General features: G+C 55.3%; 1 protein-coding gene across 1 annotated transcript; it reads left to right on the top strand.

The window, feature by feature from the left end:
* Positions 1–69: 69 nt before the first annotated feature.
* Positions 70–4,710, top strand: alx1 (ALX homeobox 1). Its single transcript, XM_029154890.3, has 4 exons — positions 70–958; positions 1,164–1,468; positions 1,740–1,868; positions 4,096–4,710. The coding sequence occupies exons 1-4, from the start codon at positions 772–774 to the stop codon at positions 4,432–4,434; spliced, it is 960 nt and encodes a 319-aa protein (XP_029010723.1). The 5' UTR covers positions 70–771; the 3' UTR covers positions 4,435–4,710.
* Positions 4,711–19,995: the final 15,285 nt, after the last annotated feature.

Raw genomic sequence — 19,995 nt, 5'->3', positions numbered from 1 at the left:
TTTTATTGTTGAATATAAATTAAGGTTTTTATATTCTGGTGGGTTTAAGTTTTGTTTTCTACTATTTTTAAATAATGAAATTAATTTCTACTGCGGGGCCTTTTTTCGTAGGGTCCGTTCGTTTCGACACCGCTGCTCTTTATTTTACTCTAAAGATTTTTTTGGTTCCTAATTTAGGTCTTTATGTTTTTTTTAAGCCAATTGTAAGAGTAAAAATATTGACAGTAATGTTTCATATTTCTGTTGTATTCGAGTTTTTCTAGTTTGGATGTTTTTCTAATGTAAATGTCATAAAATAATCTTTATATTCAGAGTGAAAACAGGAGGAAATGGACTCTTTTTTGCGCTTTTTTGTATAAAGCAGTTTGTCCGTTCAAACATGTAATAACGACCCGCAGCGGCCGTGCGGAGCGACGAGGCCCAGCGTGGAGCTGCACAGAAACCATCGCCTCATCGTCTAGTGTCTAAACACGTTGTAAATTAAAGCCGGCGTAGATTTTTGTTTTTGTTTTGTTTCCTCCGCGATCCGTCGTGGCTTCACGCTGATTCGAGCTGCTGCTGGTTCGGATTCGGGCCGTGGGAGGAGTTGGCGCTGCTTCGTGTTCAGAGAGGAGGGGATCTGTACGGGTCGTTCTCTTCGGGGTTATAAAGACGTTGTTGCTTCAAGACAGAGCAAATTAAGTCCATTGGCGAATTATTGCGTCTGCGATCGTCAGTGATTAGTGCCTGTTTTACGGTGACGTGTGATCAAAGCGAGCACTTCGGGTGGAGATGATGGAGTTCATGGAGGACAAGTTCGCCCTGAAAAGCCAAGCGATGAAGGCCGGCGACTACTACATGGAGCAGGTCCTGGACAGCCTGGACAGCGCGCACTTCTTCACCAAGTCCTCCCCGAAGTGCGCGCAGGCCTTCGGGCTCGCGAGCGAGCACCGCTGCTCGCCGTGCGGAGAGCACGACGGTGCGTAACGGCTGCGCGCGCCGCGGTGACGCTTTCATTTGGCGTGAATGGGGTCTTATTTGAAATCGTGTTTTATCACAATGTGAAAAATCAAACCGGCTGTTTTCGTTTAGTAATTATTCCGCCGCCCACGTCTCTGCTGATGTTTGTATTTTGGACCGTGGGTGTGAGTGTAATTCGTTCGCCACGCGTCATTTTGTTGCAGCCAGTTACGGAGTCCACAAAACCGAGGACGACGCCTTGCGCCCGGACCTCGGCCGGCCGATGGACGCGTGCTGCGCCCTGCGCGCGTCCCCGGGGACCGAGGGCCCGGAGAAAACGGACGTGGACGAGCTGGAAGACAAGTGCGACAGCAACGTGTCCAGCAGCAAGAAGAGGCGGCACCGGACGACGTTCACGAGCGCGCAGCTGGAGGAGCTGGAGAAGGTGTTCCAGAAAACCCACTACCCAGATGTTTATGTGAGGGAACAGCTGGCCATGAGGACGGAGCTGACGGAGGCCAGGGTGCAGGTATTTGTCACCGCTCACTGTCGAAACGAAGCCATTAAATACAAACGTCAAATGTGCAAAAATATTCCGCCACCCGCAATTAACTGTTACTAAATTATAATTTATACTGAAAGCTTTTAATAATTAAACGAAAATAATTGTATGTTTATGCTTTAGCACAGAATGATTTTTATTGTTTTTGCATTTCTTCTATTTTATTAAATCTCAAACTTGCGCTAAAACGGACAAGCGATTTTCTGGAACTAAAACGTTGTGCTCGTTTCGCCCGAAGGTTTGGTTTCAGAACCGAAGGGCGAAGTGGAGGAAACGGGAGCGTTACGGGCAGATCCAACAGGCCAAGAGCCACTTCGCAGCCACCTACGACCTGACGGTGTTACCGAGGACCGACAGCTACGCGCAGGCGAGTCCAGAAGAGTGATTCAGACCGAGCTCGGCCTCACCTTCATTAAGGAGTCAGAGCAGCAGCATCCATCAGCTGTCACCGCTGCACGGAGCCCATGCTCAGATAAGAGCGGGCCTCATTAGAGGTTCTGGGAGGCGTCACGGCTGAATTAATGGTGGTATATGAGGTTTCCTGTTGGCCGAGCCTTTATCTCAGCGTTGGGACAAAGGTCAGGAACGAGATGAGGTGAGAGGAGACGCCTCGCGTCACTTCCTCCTTTATGGGTGGAACGGAGATTTGGCCTCTGAGTGTCGCTGAGCCGTTCAGTTCACGTCAGGCTCTGACGCTGGACCCGCAGTCATGGCTCTGCTGTGCCTCGGCCCGGATCCAGGTCCAGGCTCAGGTCCGGGTCCAGGTCCAGGTCCGGGGCCAGGTCCAGGTCCGGGTCCGGGTCCGGGGCCAGGTCCGAGTCCAGGTCCGGGTCCGGGTCCGAGTCCAGGCCCTGGTCCAGGTCCGGGTCCAGGCCCGGGTCCAGGTCCGGGTCCGGGTCCAGGTCCGAGTCCAGGCCCGGGTCCAGGTCCGAGTCCAGGCCCTGGTCCAGGTCCGGGTCCAGGCCCGGGTCCAGGTCCGGGTCCGGGTCCAGGTCCGAGTCCGGGTCCGAGTCCAGGTCCGGGTCCAGGTCTGAGTCCAGGCCCGGGTCCAGGTCCGAGTCCAGGCCCGGGTCCGGGTCCGGGTCCAGGTCCAGGTCCAGGTCCAGGTCCGGGTCCGGGTCCAGGTCCGAGTCCAGGCCCGGGTCCAGGTCCGGGTCCAGGTCCGAGTCCAGGCCCGGGTCCAGGTCCGGGGCCAGGTCCAGGTCCGGGTCCGGGTCCGGGTCCAGGTCCAGGTCCAGGTCCGGGTCCAGGTCCGGGTCCAGGCCCGGGTCCAGGTCCGGGTCCAGGTCCGGGTCCAGGCCCGGGTCCAGGTCCGAGTCCAGGCCCGGGTCCAGGTCCGGGTCCAGGTCCGAGGCCAGGTCCAGGTCCGGGGCCAGGTCCAGGTCCGGGTGCAGGTCCAGGTCCGGGTCCGGGTCCAGGTCCGGGTCCAGGTCCGAGTCCAGGTCCGGGTCCAGGTCCGAGTCCAGGCCCGGGTCCAGGTCCGGGGCCAGGCCCGGGTCCAGAGTTCCTGCTCCCTGAAGCCGCTGGACCTGGATCATGTCCTGTGGTTCCTTTTGTTGACTGAGGTTCTGGCCGTGGTTGTTGCGTTTATCAAGTGCGTGGCGCCTGTTGTTGGGCCGAGGTCTTCAGTTTTAAGGCTTTAACATCTGGAAGGCGTCGCTGCAGTCGATTGCAGAACTTTCACATATTTATCTTTTGATGTCAAACGTGTCCAGTTATTCAACTTGTTTTGAAGCCACGTTGCAGCAAACGCAGCCGTGTCACTGCTTTAACGGAGCCGTTCGCTCGCTGCTTCCTGTCGCTGTCGCTCATTTGAGTGCGTTTGAGCTGCGTTTTGCACTCGTGCTGCTCTGCGGCTGTTCTACGTGGTGCTGACGTCTGAGAACAGAACCCAGAATGAATGTTTTCACCGTCTGATGAGCGTTAACACAGAAAGCGCAGGAGTCTGTGCTTTACATGTAAGATGAGATGAGATGAGATGAGATGAGATGAGATGAGATGAGATGAGATACATGTAAGATAAGATGAGATGAGATGAGATGAGATGAGATGAGATAAGATACATGTAAGATAAGATGAGATGAGATGAGATGAGATGAGATAAGATAAGATACAGATAAGATGAGATGAGATGAGATGAGATGAGATGAGATAAGATGAGATAAGATGAGATAAGATACAGATAAGATGAGATGAGATGAGATAAGATTCGTCCCACAATGGGGAATTTTCCATGTTGCAGCAGCAACAGTACAAAACAAGAGCAGAGTCAAGATTATTTACAATTTAATTAAAATTAAAAACATATCCTATATTTACACACATGCACTCTGAGGTGTGGGTTGATTCCACCATGGGTTGATCGGACATGTAAAACATTTGCATGGTGACCACAGTATAAGGTGACAATTGTAGCAACAGTTACAATAACAGTGATTCACTAGGAGCAGCTTAGGTTGTAAAGTCTTAATGAATACAGTACATTTATACTATATGAATACAAATTCACCTTTGTGGCCTGATTGCAGCTAGTCCACAAACGCACCCGTGCTCTGTGCATCAGGGCTAAACGCTGACGGCCTTGTCTCCAGCAGATGTCCAACACCCTGTGGTCCAGCCCGGCTCCCGCCGGCGCCGTGGTCTCGTCCTGCATGCTGCCTCGGGCCTCTCCTCCCTGCGTGGCGTCCTACGGCCACTCGCCCCGCTCGGCCGGCGCCGCCGACCACGGCTACGTGGCCTTCCCCAACCAGCAGAACCAGTTCGGCCACGTCTCCCTCAACAACTTCTTGGGCGCGGACTCGCTGCTCTCGCCGGGCGCCAACGGGCACCACGCCTTCGAGTCCAAGCCCGAGTTGGAGAGGCGCTCGTCCAGCATCGCCGTGCTGCGCATGAAGGCCAAGGAGCACGCGGCCAACATCTCCTGGGCCATGTGACGGACCTGTGTGTGGACCCGCACCAAACGGACCGCTGACTCAGCAAAGTGCACTGACCCAACGCGTCAGCACTGAAGCTGTGGCTTCAGGAAGAAGCCGCCCACAGACTGAAAGCTGGGATGAGCTCAGAAACCAGTGTGGATCCTGACAGGAGGCTGGAAGGCACTGGGAGCGACGCTGGCCTCCTCCAGTTCAGAACCAGTGGCTTTGACACAGGTTTTAATATTTGATGTTTGATGTTTAATGAGAATAATAAACCAATGTCACCTGGTTCCAGATTGACTGCACTTTGTAAAGTTGATTAGATGTGTCGTTATCGGCAGATAAAAAGCCTCGTCGAAACGTCTCCAGCTGCTGGAAATGCCCTCAAACAGCTCAACGTGTGTAGATGAAACCAGTCGTCAGCAACTGGCACTAATTCAGTGAAAGCTAAATAAATGCCTGAGGTCCATCTTATAAAGTCGTCCCAGGTTCTGGATCCAGATACGTTTAAGCCTTTGGACTCTTGAACAGAACAAAGGTTAACGTCATACACAGAACCACTGCGTAGGTTCTGTCTCTCGCTGACCTCATCCCGTGTTTCACTGTGATCAGGTCCCGAGGACCGAGTTCGGGCTCAACGGCCTTGATTCACTCAGGCTCTAACGTGTTTCTGTCGCTCCGACGTACAGAACCTGAACACGTCACAGAGACGCCGCATGTGAAGCGCCATGTTTGAATGAACTCGGCCTCAGAACCATCGGCAGCGTGGGTTCAGGGTGAAGAATCCACGTCCCAGGGCTTCTCTGCTGGTACCAGCTCGTCTCTGGGGCTGTTCTGCTGTGAGTGACAGAAGGAGAGTGATGAGCAGGTCTGCACACATGGCGAAAGTGAGGGAGAGAGGGGGAGAAAGAGAGAGAGGGGGGGGGGAGGAAGAGAGAGAGAGAGAGAGGAAGAGAGAGAGAGAGGGGGGGAGAGAGAGGGGGGGGGGAGAGGAAGAGAGAGAGAGAGAGAGGGGGCGGAGACGGGAGGCGGAGAGATGTAGAGAGAGAGACGATAGAGACGAGATGACGAGAGAAGAGAGGGAGAGAGAGGGGGGGAGAGAGAGGGGGGGAGGAAGAGAGAGAGAGAGAGAGAAGAGAGGGAGAGAGGGGGGGGGGGAGAGAGAGGAGATGAGAGAGAGGAAGAGAGAGAGAGAGGGGGGGGGAGAGACCGGAGAGGGGGGGGAGGAAGAGAGAGAGAGAGAGGGGGAGAGAGGGGGGGAGGAAGAGAGAGAGAGAGAGAGGAAGAGAGAGAGAGAGGGGGGGAGAGAGAGGGGGGGGGGAAGAGAGAGAGAGAGAGAGGGGGAGAGGGGGGGGAGGAAGAGAGAGAGAGAGAGGAAGAGTGAGAGAGAGAGAGAGAGAGAGAGAGGGGGAGAGAGTGAGAGAGGATGAGAGAGAGAGAGGGAGAGAGAGGGAGAGAGAGTGAGGAGGAGGCTCTTGCGATCAGATCCATCAACAGCTCCGATGACCACAGCCATTAATATAAGAGCCTGAAGTGGGGGAGGAAACACACACACACACACACACACACACACACACACACACACACACACACACACACACACACACACACACACACACACACGCGGACATCTCTCACACACACACACACACACACACACACACACACGGGTACGCGTACATCTCTCACACACACACACACACACACACAAACACACACGCGGACATCTCTCACACACACACACACACACACACACACACACACACACACACACACGGGTACGCGTACATCTCTCACACACACACACACACACACACACACACACACACACACACACACACACACACACACACACGGGTACGCGTACGGGTCGTTTCTGCTCCTCCCTCCTATTCTGGACCTCACTCTCTGCAGGGAGGACGTGGTCCTGGTCCAGAGCAGGATGTGTCCCCGTCCAGTGAGGAGCAGCTCTGAGCTGCTGTCAGTCATTGTACAGGAGCAGCACCACTGAATCCATTCATTCCCACTGAAGGCTGCAGCCTGGCTCTGGACTCATCACCTCACGCTGATGGTTCTGCTGGTCATCCACTCCCACAGTGACTGGTTCTGCTGGTCATCCACTCCCACACTCACTGGTTCTGCTGGTCATCCACTCCCACACTCACTGGTTCTGCTGGTCATCCACTCCCACACTCACTGGTTCTGCTGGTCATCCACTCCCACAGTGACTGGTTCTGCTGGTCATCCACTCCCACACTCACTGGTTCTGCTGGTCATCCACTCCCGCAGTGACTGGTTCTGCTGGTCATCCACTCCCGCAGTCACTGGTTCTGCTGGTCATCCACTCCCACACTCACTGGTTCTGCTGGTCATCCACTCCCACAGTGACTGGTTCTGCTGGTCATCCACTCCCACACTCACTGGTTCTGCTGGTCATCCACTCCCGCAGTGACTGGTTCTGCTGGTCATCCACTCCCGCAGTCACTGGTTCTGCTGGTCATCCACTCCCACACTCACTGGTTCTGCTGGTCATCCACTCCCGCAGTCACAGCAGCTCCTAATGGACCGTGGGACGAGCTGGTGCATGTTGTCAACCTGCTTTTACCTTTGCCACGTGTTGTTGCTCTGAGGCACAGCTGCCACCTTCCTCTCCTCCACTTGAAGTGGCTTCATCATCAGCTCCTGCTGAATTGAGTTGAACCCACTCTGAACCCCTGGAATGAGTTTTCATTGTCACTGCTTTGATGAGCAATTTATACTGAGCCTCTTTGGCCTCACACTCGTCTCGTCCTGAGCTGCCGAGTCGCGTCGTGAGGGTTCATCAACGCACGTCTGAAGCCTCCTGCTGCTCCTCCTGCTCCTGCTGCTCCTGCTGCTCCTCCTGCTGCTCCTGCTGCTCCTCCTGCTGCTCCTGCTGTTCCTCCTGCTGCTCCTCCTGCCACTCCTCCTGCTCCTCCAGCTACTCTTGCTCCTCCTGCTCCTCCTGCTGCTCCTCCTTCTCCTCCTGCCGCTCCTCCTGCTGCTCCTCCTGCTGCTCCTGCTGCTCCTCCTGCTCCTGCTGCTCCTCCTGCTGCTCCTGCTGTTCCTGCTGTTCCTCCTGCTGCTCCTCCTGCTGCTCCTCCTGCCACTCCTCCTGCTCCTCCAGCTACTCTTGCTCCTCCTGCTCCTCCTGCTGCTCCTCCTTCTCCTCCTGCCGCTCCTCCTGCTCCTCCTGCTGCTCCTCCTGCCGCTCCTCCTGCTCCTCTTGCTCCTCCTGCTGCTCCTGCTGCTCCTCCTGCCGCTCCTCCTGCTCCTCCTGCTGCTCCTCCTGCTCCTGCTGCTCCTCCTGCCGCTCCTCCTGCTCCTCCTGCTGCTCCTCCTGCCACTCCTCCTGCTCCTCCAGCTACTCTTGCTCCTCCTGCTCCTGCTGCTCCTCCTTCTCCTCCTGCCGCTCCTCCTGCTCCTCCTGCTGCTCCTCCTGCCGCTCCTCCTGTTCCTCTTGCTCCTCCTGCTCCTCCTGCTGCTCCTCCTGCTCCTCCTGCTGCTCCTCCCGCTCCTCCTGCCGCTCCTCCTGCTCCTCCTGCTGCTCCTCCTGCCGCTCCTCCTGCTCCTCCTGCTGCTCCTCCTGCCGCTCCTCTTGCTCCTCTTGCTCCTCCTGCTCCTCCTGCTCCTGCTGCTCCTCCTGCTCCTCCTGCTCCTGCTGCTCCTCCTGCTGCTCCTGCTGTTCCTGCTGTTCCTCCTGCTGCTCCTCCTGCTGCTCCTCCTGCCACTCCTCCTGCTCCTCCAGCTACTCTTGCTCCTCCTGCTCCTCCTGCTGCTCCTCCTTCTCCTCCTGCCGCTCCTCCTGCTCCTCCTGCTGCTCCTCCTGCCGCTCCTCCTGCTCCTCTTGCTCCTCCTGCTGCTCCTGCTGCTCCTCCTGCCGCTCCTCCTGCTCCTCCTGCTGCTCCTCCTGCTCCTGCTGCTCCTCCTGCCGCTCCTCCTGCTCCTCCTGCTGCTCCTCCTGCCACTCCTCCTGCTCCTCCAGCTACTCTTGCTCCTCCTGCTCCTGCTGCTCCTCCTTCTCCTCCTGCCGCTCCTCCTGCTCCTCCTGCTGCTCCTCCTGCCGCTCCTCCTGTTCCTCTTGCTCCTCCTGCTCCTCCTGCTGCTCCTCCTGCTCCTCCTGCTGCTCCTCCCGCTCCTCCTGCCGCTCCTCCTGCTCCTCCTGCTGCTCCTCCTGCCGCTCCTCCTGCTCCTCCTGCTGCTCCTCCTGCCGCTCCTCTTGCTCCTCTTGCTCCTCCTGCTCCTCCTGCTCCTGCTGCTCCTCCTGCTCCTCCTGCTCCTGCTGCTGCTCCTCCTGCTGCTCCTCCTGCTCCTGCTGCTCCTCCTGCTGCTCCTCCTGCTCCTGCTGCTCCTCCTGCTCCTCCTGCTGTGCTGAACAAACTGGGCTGAGGCTGCGGTGGCCCATGTACCAGACAGGACTGTGCTTCAGTGGTTCCACTCATCTCTGGTCCAGAACAGGTTTTAGAGAATCACAGCATAGTTTAAAAATGTTGAAGCACAGATTTTATGGGTTGATGGATGAAAATAAAGATGACGTCACATGTCCACCAGGTGGCAGCACAGGATTAGCACCGTTTGCTCCACTGATTCCAGCTTCCTGTTTTCACAGAGCTGTGGATTTGAAGGTGAAATGTAAGTGGACCTGAAGCTGACCTGCACAAACCCAGTCTTAGGCCAAACTGATGAACTTAGTTGGAGTAGGAAGGACTGAGCTGACGAATGAGGTGAGGAAGATGAGATGAGGAAGATGAGATAAGGAAGATGAGATGAGGAAGATGAGATGAGGAAGATGAGATGAGGAAGATGATGGCTGCCCGAGGAAGATGGTTTCCAGGTGTGACAGTGGAACAAAGCCAAAACCAACTTCTGGCTTTTAATGTGAGAAGCCCAGGATGCTCAGCTTCATGAGTGAAGTAGAAGCCGACGCTGTCGTTTCTCAGGTGAGTCAGAGCTGCAGAAGTTAATGAGGCAGCGCCGCCACCGACCAACGCGTGTGAGTGTTAGGAAGCTGCTGCCCCTTCGCTCGCTGAGAGCCCAACATAAGTGGCTTTCTAAAAGCACTTAACGCCGACGGGGCGCCGGGCACTCACGCACGCACTCACTCCACCCGTTTCATCAGGGAGATGGAAGGTGGCGGCGCTGCCCTGACGATGGGCCACTTAGTCTGCAGGTCCAGAGGCTGAAAGGGAAGATGGATGCACTTCAACTCTGACACAGAGTCCACAAACAGCGGCGGTGGCCAAACAGGACGCTCTGAGCAGCCATGTGTTTACACGCTGTCTGTCTGAGAGGTCAGAGGTCACGAGACGCACATCCGTGAATGAATCATCCTGATGCTAGATCTGCTGGAGGACACTGTGCTTCACTGTGGGTTCATTGGTTTCATCTGGAGATCCACCCACATGGAGCAGAACCAGCTAAGCTAAGCAGCTAAGCTAACCAGCTAAGCTAACGTGTGCTAGCGGCTCAGTGCAGCGCTAGCTCCACTAGAATCACTCTACATGTCGCCTGCAGCGTTTAGGTTAATTAGGTTAATTATTAATAAGGTTTAGTAAGCGGGATCTGCTGCCCCCACGTGGACACTTCATTAAAACACATTTTAGTTGAAAGTAATACTTTGTTATATAAATTCTACGTGAACTTGCGGCCTGTGTGAAGTCGAGTCGGGTAAGTGCTCTCTGTTTACCTGCATCCGTCCGTGAGTGCGACTCCATCATCGTGAGCGAGGAACCAGCTCCTCATCCTGTTGCCTTGTTAAAGGTGTGAAGCTCTCGCCTGCCGTGAACCCACCGCTCAGTCTCAGTCTGAGACCATTCACACGGCGCCACCCTGCATCAGGCACGAGTCCTGAGCATCGGCTGCTGACTGGCTTTAATGGTGTCTCGCTACAACGAAGAGCACGGTTTAATAGAAGACACTAATGATGTTCCGCGTGTTCACTGCAGGAGACGCAGCTGAAGGTTCGCTTCTCACGGTCAACATCGTGGACCCTGACGCCTTCAGCTCCGAGGCTCAGTCGTGGCCCGGTGTCGCTGTAATTGTCTGATGAGCTTTTTCCGTGTTTCCTGGATGACGACACAGATGCTGATCCTGCCGCCAGACAAGCGCGGAGCGTTTGATCCGTTTCACGCGCCCGACGCGCTCACACTCACATCACCTCCGGTCCCGAGAGCCGGTTTTGGTGCCTGTGACTGGGACGTAAAGCAGAAATAGGTTGAGATGAATCATCGCTGTGCGTTTCTGGATGAGCGGCTGCCTCGCACTGCGTCTTCAGCCCTGATGAACAAAGAGAGGAGACGTCACGTCCACAGAGAAGAGTAAAAATAAGCTGAAGCAGCGCGAGGTGACGGCGACAAACCCTGAAAACAGAGAAGAAGGTAAAAACCTCCAGAGGAGACGACGCAGCGTGTTTTCATGGTTCTGTCTTTTTAGCAGCATTTCCAGAATTACAGCGGCCCCGTTCATTCTGCCAAACTCATGGTGGCTCCTAATTCTTCCTTCAGCGATGGACCGAGTTTACGTTGATGACAGAAGCTTCGTCTGGTTCTTGCGTTAGAAGCGAGTGTGGCTTCATCGTCGTTACAGAACCAAAGCTGCGCGTGGAGCAGGTCAGGCCTCGGCTCCTCACACTGACTGGCCTGGGTCATACTGGGTTTACTGGATGGACAAGGTCTCCTGTTTGTTGCCGCCATGACAGAGTCATTCATTACTGGCGCTGGGTTTAGTTAAACCTCCTCATAACTGATTCACACATCACCTGTAGTGGTTTCCGTGGAGACAGGCAGCATCCTTATTAGTTTTAGCAGCGATCTGAATTGTGAACTTCATGGTTTGACCTTTGACCTTTCCTCCCTTACCTACAGTTTGCAGCTGCTGAAGCTCTGTGACAGATTTCCTGTTTTCGCTGCTCCGTTCTGTGCATCAGCTGTGCTGGGCCTCAGCTGCAGAACCGGGCTCCAGGGGATTCAGCTCCTCACAGACCCGAAAGCACCTGATTAAGATTCACCAGGAGATTCACAGACGGACACTCATGTCAACACATTACGGATCATTAGCGAACATTTGGGGGGAAAGCACATGATTTGGTGTGTGCTGAACTGGCTCAGTCCAGGACGCGTAGATTTAATATGAGAAGAGGGAGTTTGTCATGAAGAGAAAGGAGTGAGGCAGACGTCAGAAGACAACGTCATGAACATCTGTGGAGCTGAAGCAGATGTGAATATATGCTGATTAGTTACATAGTTGTTAATGAGGATGGAGGTCACGCTGAACGCTGGGCGTGTCTGAAGAGCAGTGGCTCCATCAGCCATGAACAGACGCCTGTGAGGCAGCGCAACATGACGCGTGCTCACTCACCAGAGCTGGAGTCCAGGATCCTGGAGGAGCTGAGCTGCAGCCGCTGGCACCACCGTTTACCTGCTGGACCCCCTCTCCCTGGTCCACGGTTACGTTCTCTTTGCTCTTTGTGTACGGGAGCAGGTCGCCTTCACCGTGCACACGCCCACGTACGCCACCGTGCACGTACGCCCACGCGCACGTACGCCGTGCACGTACGCCCACGCGCACGTACGCCACCGTGCACGTACGCCACCGTGCACGTACGCCGTGCACGTACGCCCACGCGCACGTACGCCCACGCGCACGTACGCCCACGCGCACGTACGCCACCGTGCACGTACGCCCACGCGCACGTACGCCGTGCACGTACGCCCACGCGCACGTACGCTCACCGCGCACGTACCCCACCGTGCACGTACGCCACCGTGCACGTACGCCGTGCACGTACGCCACCGTGCACGTATGCCCACGCGCACGTACCCCACCGTGCACGCTCACCGCGCACGTACGCCACCGTGCACGTACCCCACCGTGCACGCCCACCGTGCACGCTCTGACCCTACACAGGCTTCGGCTGTGAGTCGTGCTCTCAGAGCTTTCAGTGGACCCTGTCTTGGTTTCTGAGCCTAAAGGCCGCGTCATTGAACCGTAATCTCTCTCCGCTGAAGCGGCTGCCTGTTGTTGGATGCCGGTCGTTCTTCTTGTTCTGCTCTCTACCACTGCGTGACTGCACTAATTAACTGAGTTTGAGCGGAGACGGAACCTGGACCTGGTCTCGCCGGGCGACGTTATTATTTGTGATGATTCAGACTCTGCTCTGAAGATCACAGGGAGCGATTCACACCTGGACTGCAGTCACACAGAGAGTGGAGAAGTCACAGCGTCCGCCGGCGCCGCTGCTTCGCTCCAACTCTGAGCTGCACTTTTCTTTCTTTCTTTCTTTCTTTTTTCGCATCAGGAACAGAAACCTCCACGTGTCGTCACACGTCTGCTGGAGCTGTAGATCCTCCGCCAGTACGTCAGCGTTCCACGGCGCCGATTTCCCCTTTAACACGATTCAAGCCTGCGACGCTGAAGATGAACGAGGTCGTCTGCAAACAGAAAGGTCACAGCGCTTCTGCTGGAACAGAGACCGAGGCTCAGGAGTAAAAAGCCTCGTCCCATCGAGGCTGGAAGAAGCCTGGAGTCACCGTGTGCAAGCGATCGGCAGCTTGAAAGGGGAACAGCAGATTTTGTGGTTTTCTTCTCTGTCGGAGCTGATTTGTTAAATTGCAGAGCAGAAACAGCTCCTTCAGCCGCGCTTTGAGTGTGACAGATTTATGGAGCTGCTTTATGAAGCTGCTGGAACCAGTCAGGAGCTTCTCACAGGTTTATGGCTGACGTGAGGATCCGCTGGCTGACCTCACTGCACAGTCAGCAGGAAACACGCCGCCAGGAGCCGTGCCTGCTCTTTACTGGACCTGGACCTGGACCTGGACCCGGACCTGGACCTGGACCTGGACCCGGACCTGGACCTGGACCCGGACCCAGATCTGGACTTGGACCTGGACCTGGACCTGGACCTGGACCTGGACCTGGACCTGGACCCAGACCCGGACCCGGACCCGGACCCGGACCCGGACCCGGACCCGGACCCGGACCCGGACCCGGACCCGGACCTGGACCCGGACCCGGACCCGGACCCGGACCTGGACCTGGACCCGGACCCGGACCCGGACCCGGACCCGGACCCGGACCTGGACCTGGACCTGGACCTGGACCCAGATCTGGACCTGGACCTGGACCCGGACCTGGACCCGGACCTGGAGCTGCTGAGAGTCTGAGGAGGCGACGCAGCCACGACTTGAAGCAAGCGGCCAATTAACGCTCTCAGTCCTGACAGGGAAAATTACCACGTAATCACATCAAGTGTTTCCTCCACCGCCTTTACTACTCAGCTAACAATTAGATTCATTAGGCGCCGCTTTGCATAACGCACATCTGTGCACTTTAATTAACCTGATATTGGTGCAAACACTGGCGGCTGCTCCACCAGGAGCGGCGCAGGAGCTGGAGCTGCTCTTTGCAGGATTAGCGACACATCCTCAGCTGAGCTCTGGAAGCGAGTCAGCCTCTTAGTTACAGCCTCTTTATTACAGAAGACGACCAGTAATTTCTCCTTCCGTGTTCCAAGGCTTTGCCGTTTCTCTCAGGGGCTCATGTAAATTACTCATGGTAAAAGTTCAGCTACCAAACACAAACGTACGTCAGAACCTCCACAAATGATGTTTATGTCAAACCCTAATGAACCCGATGCAGCTCATGAAGCAGCGCTGAGGTTCCGACTCATTCAGAACCTGTTTAGCTTCTAAAACCCACCCTGCCGAGTGAAACCCCGCAGGACGGAGCTGATTTAATGCCTGGACAACTCCTTCCCACTGGAAGCGAAGGGCAGTCGTGCACATCCGACAAACAAACAGCTGCAGCAACTGTCAGCGTTGTTTCTTACAGGTGACGGAGTCGTTTGATGCGTTTTTCGGTCCCGTGTTCACTTGTTTCCACAGCCTTTAACATTTGCATGAGCTCAGAACCTGAACAGGAGACGAGTGTGGGTTTTCGGGGCGACGCACAGGCCACGAAACAGCGCTGCCGAAGCAGTGCCTTTTGAGCCACAGGAGCTCAGCAACAAATGGCAGTTTGGTGCCTGCGCATCCGACACGTGACCTCAGACTGATTGGATGAGGCCATAAACACACTTCTGCAGAAGACTGCGGGTCAGCGGGTGATTTATAGGCTCCCAGGAAGCCTTTCAGTGCCTGGCAAAACTCGACAAACCACACGTCAGTCAGACGCGGCGAAGCTCCAGGAGGAAGAAGCTCTCGCCGGCAGCACCGCGATGAGCGGCTCATCAAACGCATCATAAAGCAGCAATGTGTCGAGACCTGCAGCGTCCGCGGGCCCAGCTGACACAACGTAGCACGGCTTCACCTGGAGGAGCTCAGGTAAAGCCTCAGGGTCCTAAAGAGCTCCTGGACGACACCAGCAGCATCTCCTTTCTCACGTCAGCTGCCATTCAGACGCTTGTTACAGTAACTAACTGCAGCAGCGTTTGATGTGTTTGATGGTTTTACCTGATTTGAAGCGTTTTCCGTGTTTTGCTCACGCTGACAGTGGAGCGGTACCGGGTTCCTGTCTCCTTAGAAGCAGCCAGTTTGACCCAGTGACCTCGGGGCTGAACACGGCCGTTACTGGAGCTAATCCCCTGCTCAGCGGCCGAGGGCGCGGGTGCAAAGTCGGGCTCCGTCCTCCTGAAGTTCTGTCCCTCCCACTGATTCCTGCCCGACGAGCTGTGGGAAGCAGGATCCTGAAACGAGGCCTGTGTCTTTTTATGTGTGATAGGGTTTCTCACCTTTTACTGCCACTCAATAGGATTAGAAGGAGAAGCGGTCGGCGGTTCTGTTCTGGCTCCTCCAGATGAACGACCACTGCAGGGCCTCGGGCTGAAACCTGATCTGGAGCTATGCACCGATAATCACACGCTTCCTGCGAAACAATGCCTTCAAGTACTAAGTGATGGGAGGGAGCGAATGGAAGAGGAGTTTGGTCCTGAAGCGAGAGGACCTTTAGAAATTCAGTGTAAAACAATGATGTAGTTGAGGCAGATGAGAAGCTTCAGGTTCCAGCTGGAACATGTGCACGGTCGTCTTCCTCACAAACGGCTGCATGCGTTGTCTGCCAGAGAAGCAGCAGCCGTGCAGAGCGTGAGCCGAGAGACGGCCTTCAGAGATGAGAGCAGAGACTCAACTAACGCGGAAGCAGAGGCCTCAACGTGTGAGAGCAGCTTCATCCTGGACCAATCAGCAGCTTGTGTCACTCAGCTGCTCTGGATCCAAACCGATTTTCCTTTTCAGCTGCATCGTGTTTGTTTCCATTTCACCAAAGACTAGAAACGAGCTGCGACCTTCAAAGCCTTCGCTGAAACACAGACATCTGTCGACAGGTGACAACATCCAGACCTCAAAGCCTGATTCCACAGCAACACAAAAGTGATCAAAACACTTTCACAGATCAATCTGCTCTGAAATGAGTGTGTGCGGTTTGTGGCTGAGGATCAGATGCTTCGGATCGGCTTCAGTCGGGTTCAAGAGAACAAAGATGAGCTTGTTGAGTGTTTAATTAACTTCACTTTGTGGCGTTTAATTAGTTAAAATGCTCCAAAGTCTCGTCTGTTGAGCGTTCGACTGGAGCCTCTCCTCAACGTCGGCTGCTCCTCCAGTCGCTGAACGCTGAGGCAGCGGCTTCGCCCACGTGCTGCATACAGTGTGTGGATGAGGAACCGGGCCCAGCGCCGGCTCACGGATCAGTGAAGCACATTCAGTATCAAACACAAGCTGCACTAAATTCATTACGCTCATTTTAAGGACGTTTGAAAGGAACATTTCAACCAGTGAATCACAGCTGTGACCTGAATAAAACCGACTCAATAAAACGTGTCGGCAGCGTCTGTAAAAGCACATTAAGGCCTAAAGCAGCCGTGAAGCGTCTCAGCTGTGGAGCCTGGTTCTAGTGTGGGTCCAGGTTCTGGGTGTGGGCCCGATGCCACGGAGGAACAATGGAGGGTGCTTCCTGCTGCGTCAACGCCATCTGCGCCCGCTTCCTGCTCATGGACCCGGCCTCATGGGGCACCAGAGGCCACATGCCTCCACGTGAGCTCGGCCGGGCCGGCGGGTCGGCGGGCCGGCGGGTCAGCGGGTCGGCGGGTCGGCCCCTGCGTACGGACAGGTGCTCCCCGCCTGCCTGACGCGGCCCAGAGCCACACGCAGACAAACAAAGCAGAGCAAAGACAATGTGACGGCGCTCGCGGCTCTCGTTAGCGCTGAGGCAGGAAGTCAGAGGGAGGAGGAGGAGGAGGAGGAGGAGGAGGAGGAGGGACGTGGTGGGTTCTGCCTCTGATGGCGTCTGTGTGCAGCCCTGCTTCTGTCACAATGCTCCTGACAGAGAACAGCTGAGCTGCTGACGCTCACTGAGACTCAGCTCTCGTTGGTTTGTCTCATTTTGACCATTAAAGTGTGAGCGGCTCTTAGTTAAGTTTGTTGTGTGATAAACAGTCACGAGAGGATGATTGACCACAGAGATGACGCGTCTCAGCAACTTCAGCCACAACACAACATCTTCCCCTACGTTTTTTGTTACCACGGCAACACATCTGACCAATAAGAGCAGATGAAGAGCTCACGTGGTTGAATGGTTCTGGTTGAGGATCATGTTGGACCCCATTTTGTGTCTGTTTTTGCTTCGTTTGTTGCCCAGAGGACAGAACCCAACACCTGATGTAAAACCACAGCTCATGAGTCACTTTCAGAGAGTTCCACTGACTCGGTTACGACGAGTACGAGACCTAGCGATGTTCAGGCCTCAGGAAGCGGTTTCGCTTCGGGCCCATTGTTCCCAGGAGGCTGTGGCCCTGATTGTTCCGCCGTCTGGAGGCTGTTCTGGTGTCAGTCCTGCTTTGTGTTCTGGTTCCGTCCCGTCTCCTGGACGCACGGCTTCGTCTGCTCATCTGTTTATTCAGTGTCTCTGCGTTGGACACTTTCTGTCATGATGCTTAAAGATTCTATCAAAGGAACAATGAGCTGCTCGACGTTTACAGACATTTAGACGTGCTGCTGCAAATAAAGCTTTTGTGGTGGAGCAGCTCTTGAAAGATTGAAGGAGATAAACAGCCATGCGTGCTGTAATTGCTGTTTACTGTTGGCAGGGATCCATTTTCTGCTGTGAAACGTTCTGAAAGTCGTGGTCTTGTTTGTTGTTTTTTCTTCAGGGGGCGTTTGACAAAGGGTAATTTAGATGAGAGGTTCTGTCCACGGCGGCCGTCGCTGATGTCACCTCCTGCAGGAGGTGATGTTTACGACGCACTCGTCTCCCTGGAGCTCATGGAAACGGGCAGGACATCGGTGCGTTCAGGGGAAAACCCACATTCCAGCAGCAGAATCAGGAAACGATGGGTCATAAAAGCCAGAAGCACAGAGTCGTGCATTTCAATAGCATCGCTGCTGTGATTCTGCTCTGATGTCACCTGTCATTCAAAGCAAAGTGGGCGGAGCAGTGACGTCACCGCTCAGAGATCAGAGGTCAAAGTGCTGATCAGAGTCCAGTGTGAAGTTCGTGAGCTGACAGAAGCAGCTTCAGCAGCGCCATTAAAGCTGCTGGCGTCTCATCGACCCTCCGCTCTCAGCCGACCTTCTGCTGGAGTCCCTGTTGTTCTAAGGTGATGTGCAGTTCAGCCCATTGTGTCAGAGAAGAATGTCAGCGGCCTGGTGCAGGAAATGCCAGACAGAAATAGAGCAGCTGATCGTAAATCTGGGCTTCACACTGTCCATGACCAAATACAGTAAACGTGGAGCTCTGTGTCCTGATCTTCAGCTCAGCTCAAAGCGGTGAACGTTTCCATGAGCTTCCTCAAAGCTAAGTCCAGAGCAGCGAGATCACGTTAGCTTAACGTTTTAATGAACCACTGACGCAGGGTGGAGGCGGCCTCCTGCTGTGCCAGGTCCAGGGTCCCGTGACGAGTCTGGACCCGGTTCTACAGCCTCACCGTGTGTTTTGTCTCTGAGAGGACGAACACTTTCACTTTCAACAATGAAAATCAAAACAATCAAAGTGTCACGTTTCCAGATGCAGGATGTGTGAATGATGGTGACTCATGTTGTGTCATGTCAACAGCGCGGTGATGCACAAAGAGGATCAGTAAGTGAGTGAATGTTTGTCTGTTGTGATGGAAATGCTGAGCGTGTGACTGTGGACGCTGAGTGGACCCACAGCGAAGCGTCTGTGGACTTTTTAATAAGAAGCTTCACGGCATCGCGTAAACACATGACTCAGCGCGTAGCGTAGCGTAGCGTAGCTGCGTAGCAGCAGCGCTAACAGGCCTCCAGCTCTAAGTGCTGCCCTGAACGCCTGTTTCCACAGGAAGCATCACAGGAAGCCACTGCCCATGGGGGCGCGGATCCCGGCCCGGCGTCGTCCACCCAGAACCAGAGGAATGCAGCTCTTTGTCAGAGTCAACAGCGTCCGTCTCTGCTCAAACACCTGAAGACTGGTCATCGCCTTGTCTTCAGCAGGAAGCAGCGCTGCCCAGCGTCTTCCACCAGGACGTCTTCACCTTAAAAACGCAGAGGCAGCGACGACTGCCGAGGAGCTGGCTGTGCTTTCAGTTACTATGGCAACAAGCCACGGCGGTGTGTGTGTGTGTGTGTGTGTGTGTGTGTGTGTGTGTGTGTGTGTGTGTGTGTGTGTGTGTGTGTGTGTGTGTGTGTGTGTGTGTGTGTGTGTGCCGCTGTTTGTGACAATAACAGGACACCTGTCGAAAAATTAGCCCCAAATCTCATTAATCTCCCAAACAGACGGGGAGTGTTCAAAGTGGCGGCTCTGGGAGGGAGCCTCGACATGGCACAGGAAGCGGGGCTCGCACGCCTTCAAAGCCTCAGCAGATCTGACGCGGAGCATGGCGCCGCTTAGCAGTCTGTCACTTCAAACCGGCCCCAAGCTCAGATATGTCTTCAAAGTGCCCCCCTCCAGTAACGCTGCAGCACTGGGCCCAGTAACGCAGCAGCACTGGGTCCTGTAACGCTGCAGCACTGGGTCCTGTAACGCTGCAGCACTGGGTCCAGTAATGCTGGAGCACTGGGTCCAGTAACGCTGCAGCACTGGGTCCAGTAACGCAGCAGCACTGGGTCCTGTAACGCTGCAGCACTGGGTCCTGTAACGCTGCAGCACTGGGCCCAGTAACGCAGCAGCACTGGGTCCTGTAACGCTGCAGCACTGGGTCCAGTAACGCTGGAGCACTGGGTCCAGTAACTGGACCAGCACTGGGTCCAGTAACGCAGCAGCACTGGGTCCTGTAACGCTGCAGCACTGGGTCCTGTAACGCTGCAGCACTGGGCCCAGTAACGCAGCAGCACTGGGTCCTGTAACGCTGCAGCACTGGGTCCAGTAACGCTGGAGCACTGGGTCCAGTAACGCTGCAGCACTGGGCCCAGTAACGCAGCAGCACTGGGTCCTGTAACGCTGCAGCACTGGGTCCTGTAACGCTGCAGCACTGGGCCCAGTAACGCAGCAGCACTGGGTCCAGTAACGCTGCAGCACTGGGTCCAGTAACGCTGGAGCACTGGGTCCAGTAACTGGACCAGCACTGGGCCCAGTAATGCTGCAGCACTGGGCCCAGTAACTGGACCAGCACTGGGC

This window comes from Betta splendens, chromosome 6, assembly GCF_900634795.4.
Source record: "Betta splendens chromosome 6, fBetSpl5.4, whole genome shotgun sequence".
NCBI lineage: Eukaryota > Metazoa > Chordata > Actinopteri > Anabantiformes > Osphronemidae > Betta > Betta splendens.
The sequence above is the reverse complement of the archived record's forward strand: the minus strand, read 5'-3'. Positions and strand labels throughout refer to the sequence as shown.

What these genes read in the sequence shown, in the direction of transcription:
- alx1 (XM_029154890.3), top strand. Translation starts at nt 772, where the DNA reads ATGATGGAGTTCATGGAGGACAAGTTCGCCCTGAAAAGCCAAGCGATG. An exon ending in TGACGGAGGCCAGGGTGCAG is followed by an intron (nt 1,469 to 1,739) that starts GTATTTGTCACC and finishes TTTCGCCCGAAG; the next exon opens with GTTTGGTTTCAGAACCGAAG. An exon ending in GGACCGACAGCTACGCGCAG is followed by an intron (nt 1,869 to 4,095) that starts GCGAGTCCAGAA and finishes TGTCTCCAGCAG; the next exon opens with ATGTCCAACACCCTGTGGTC.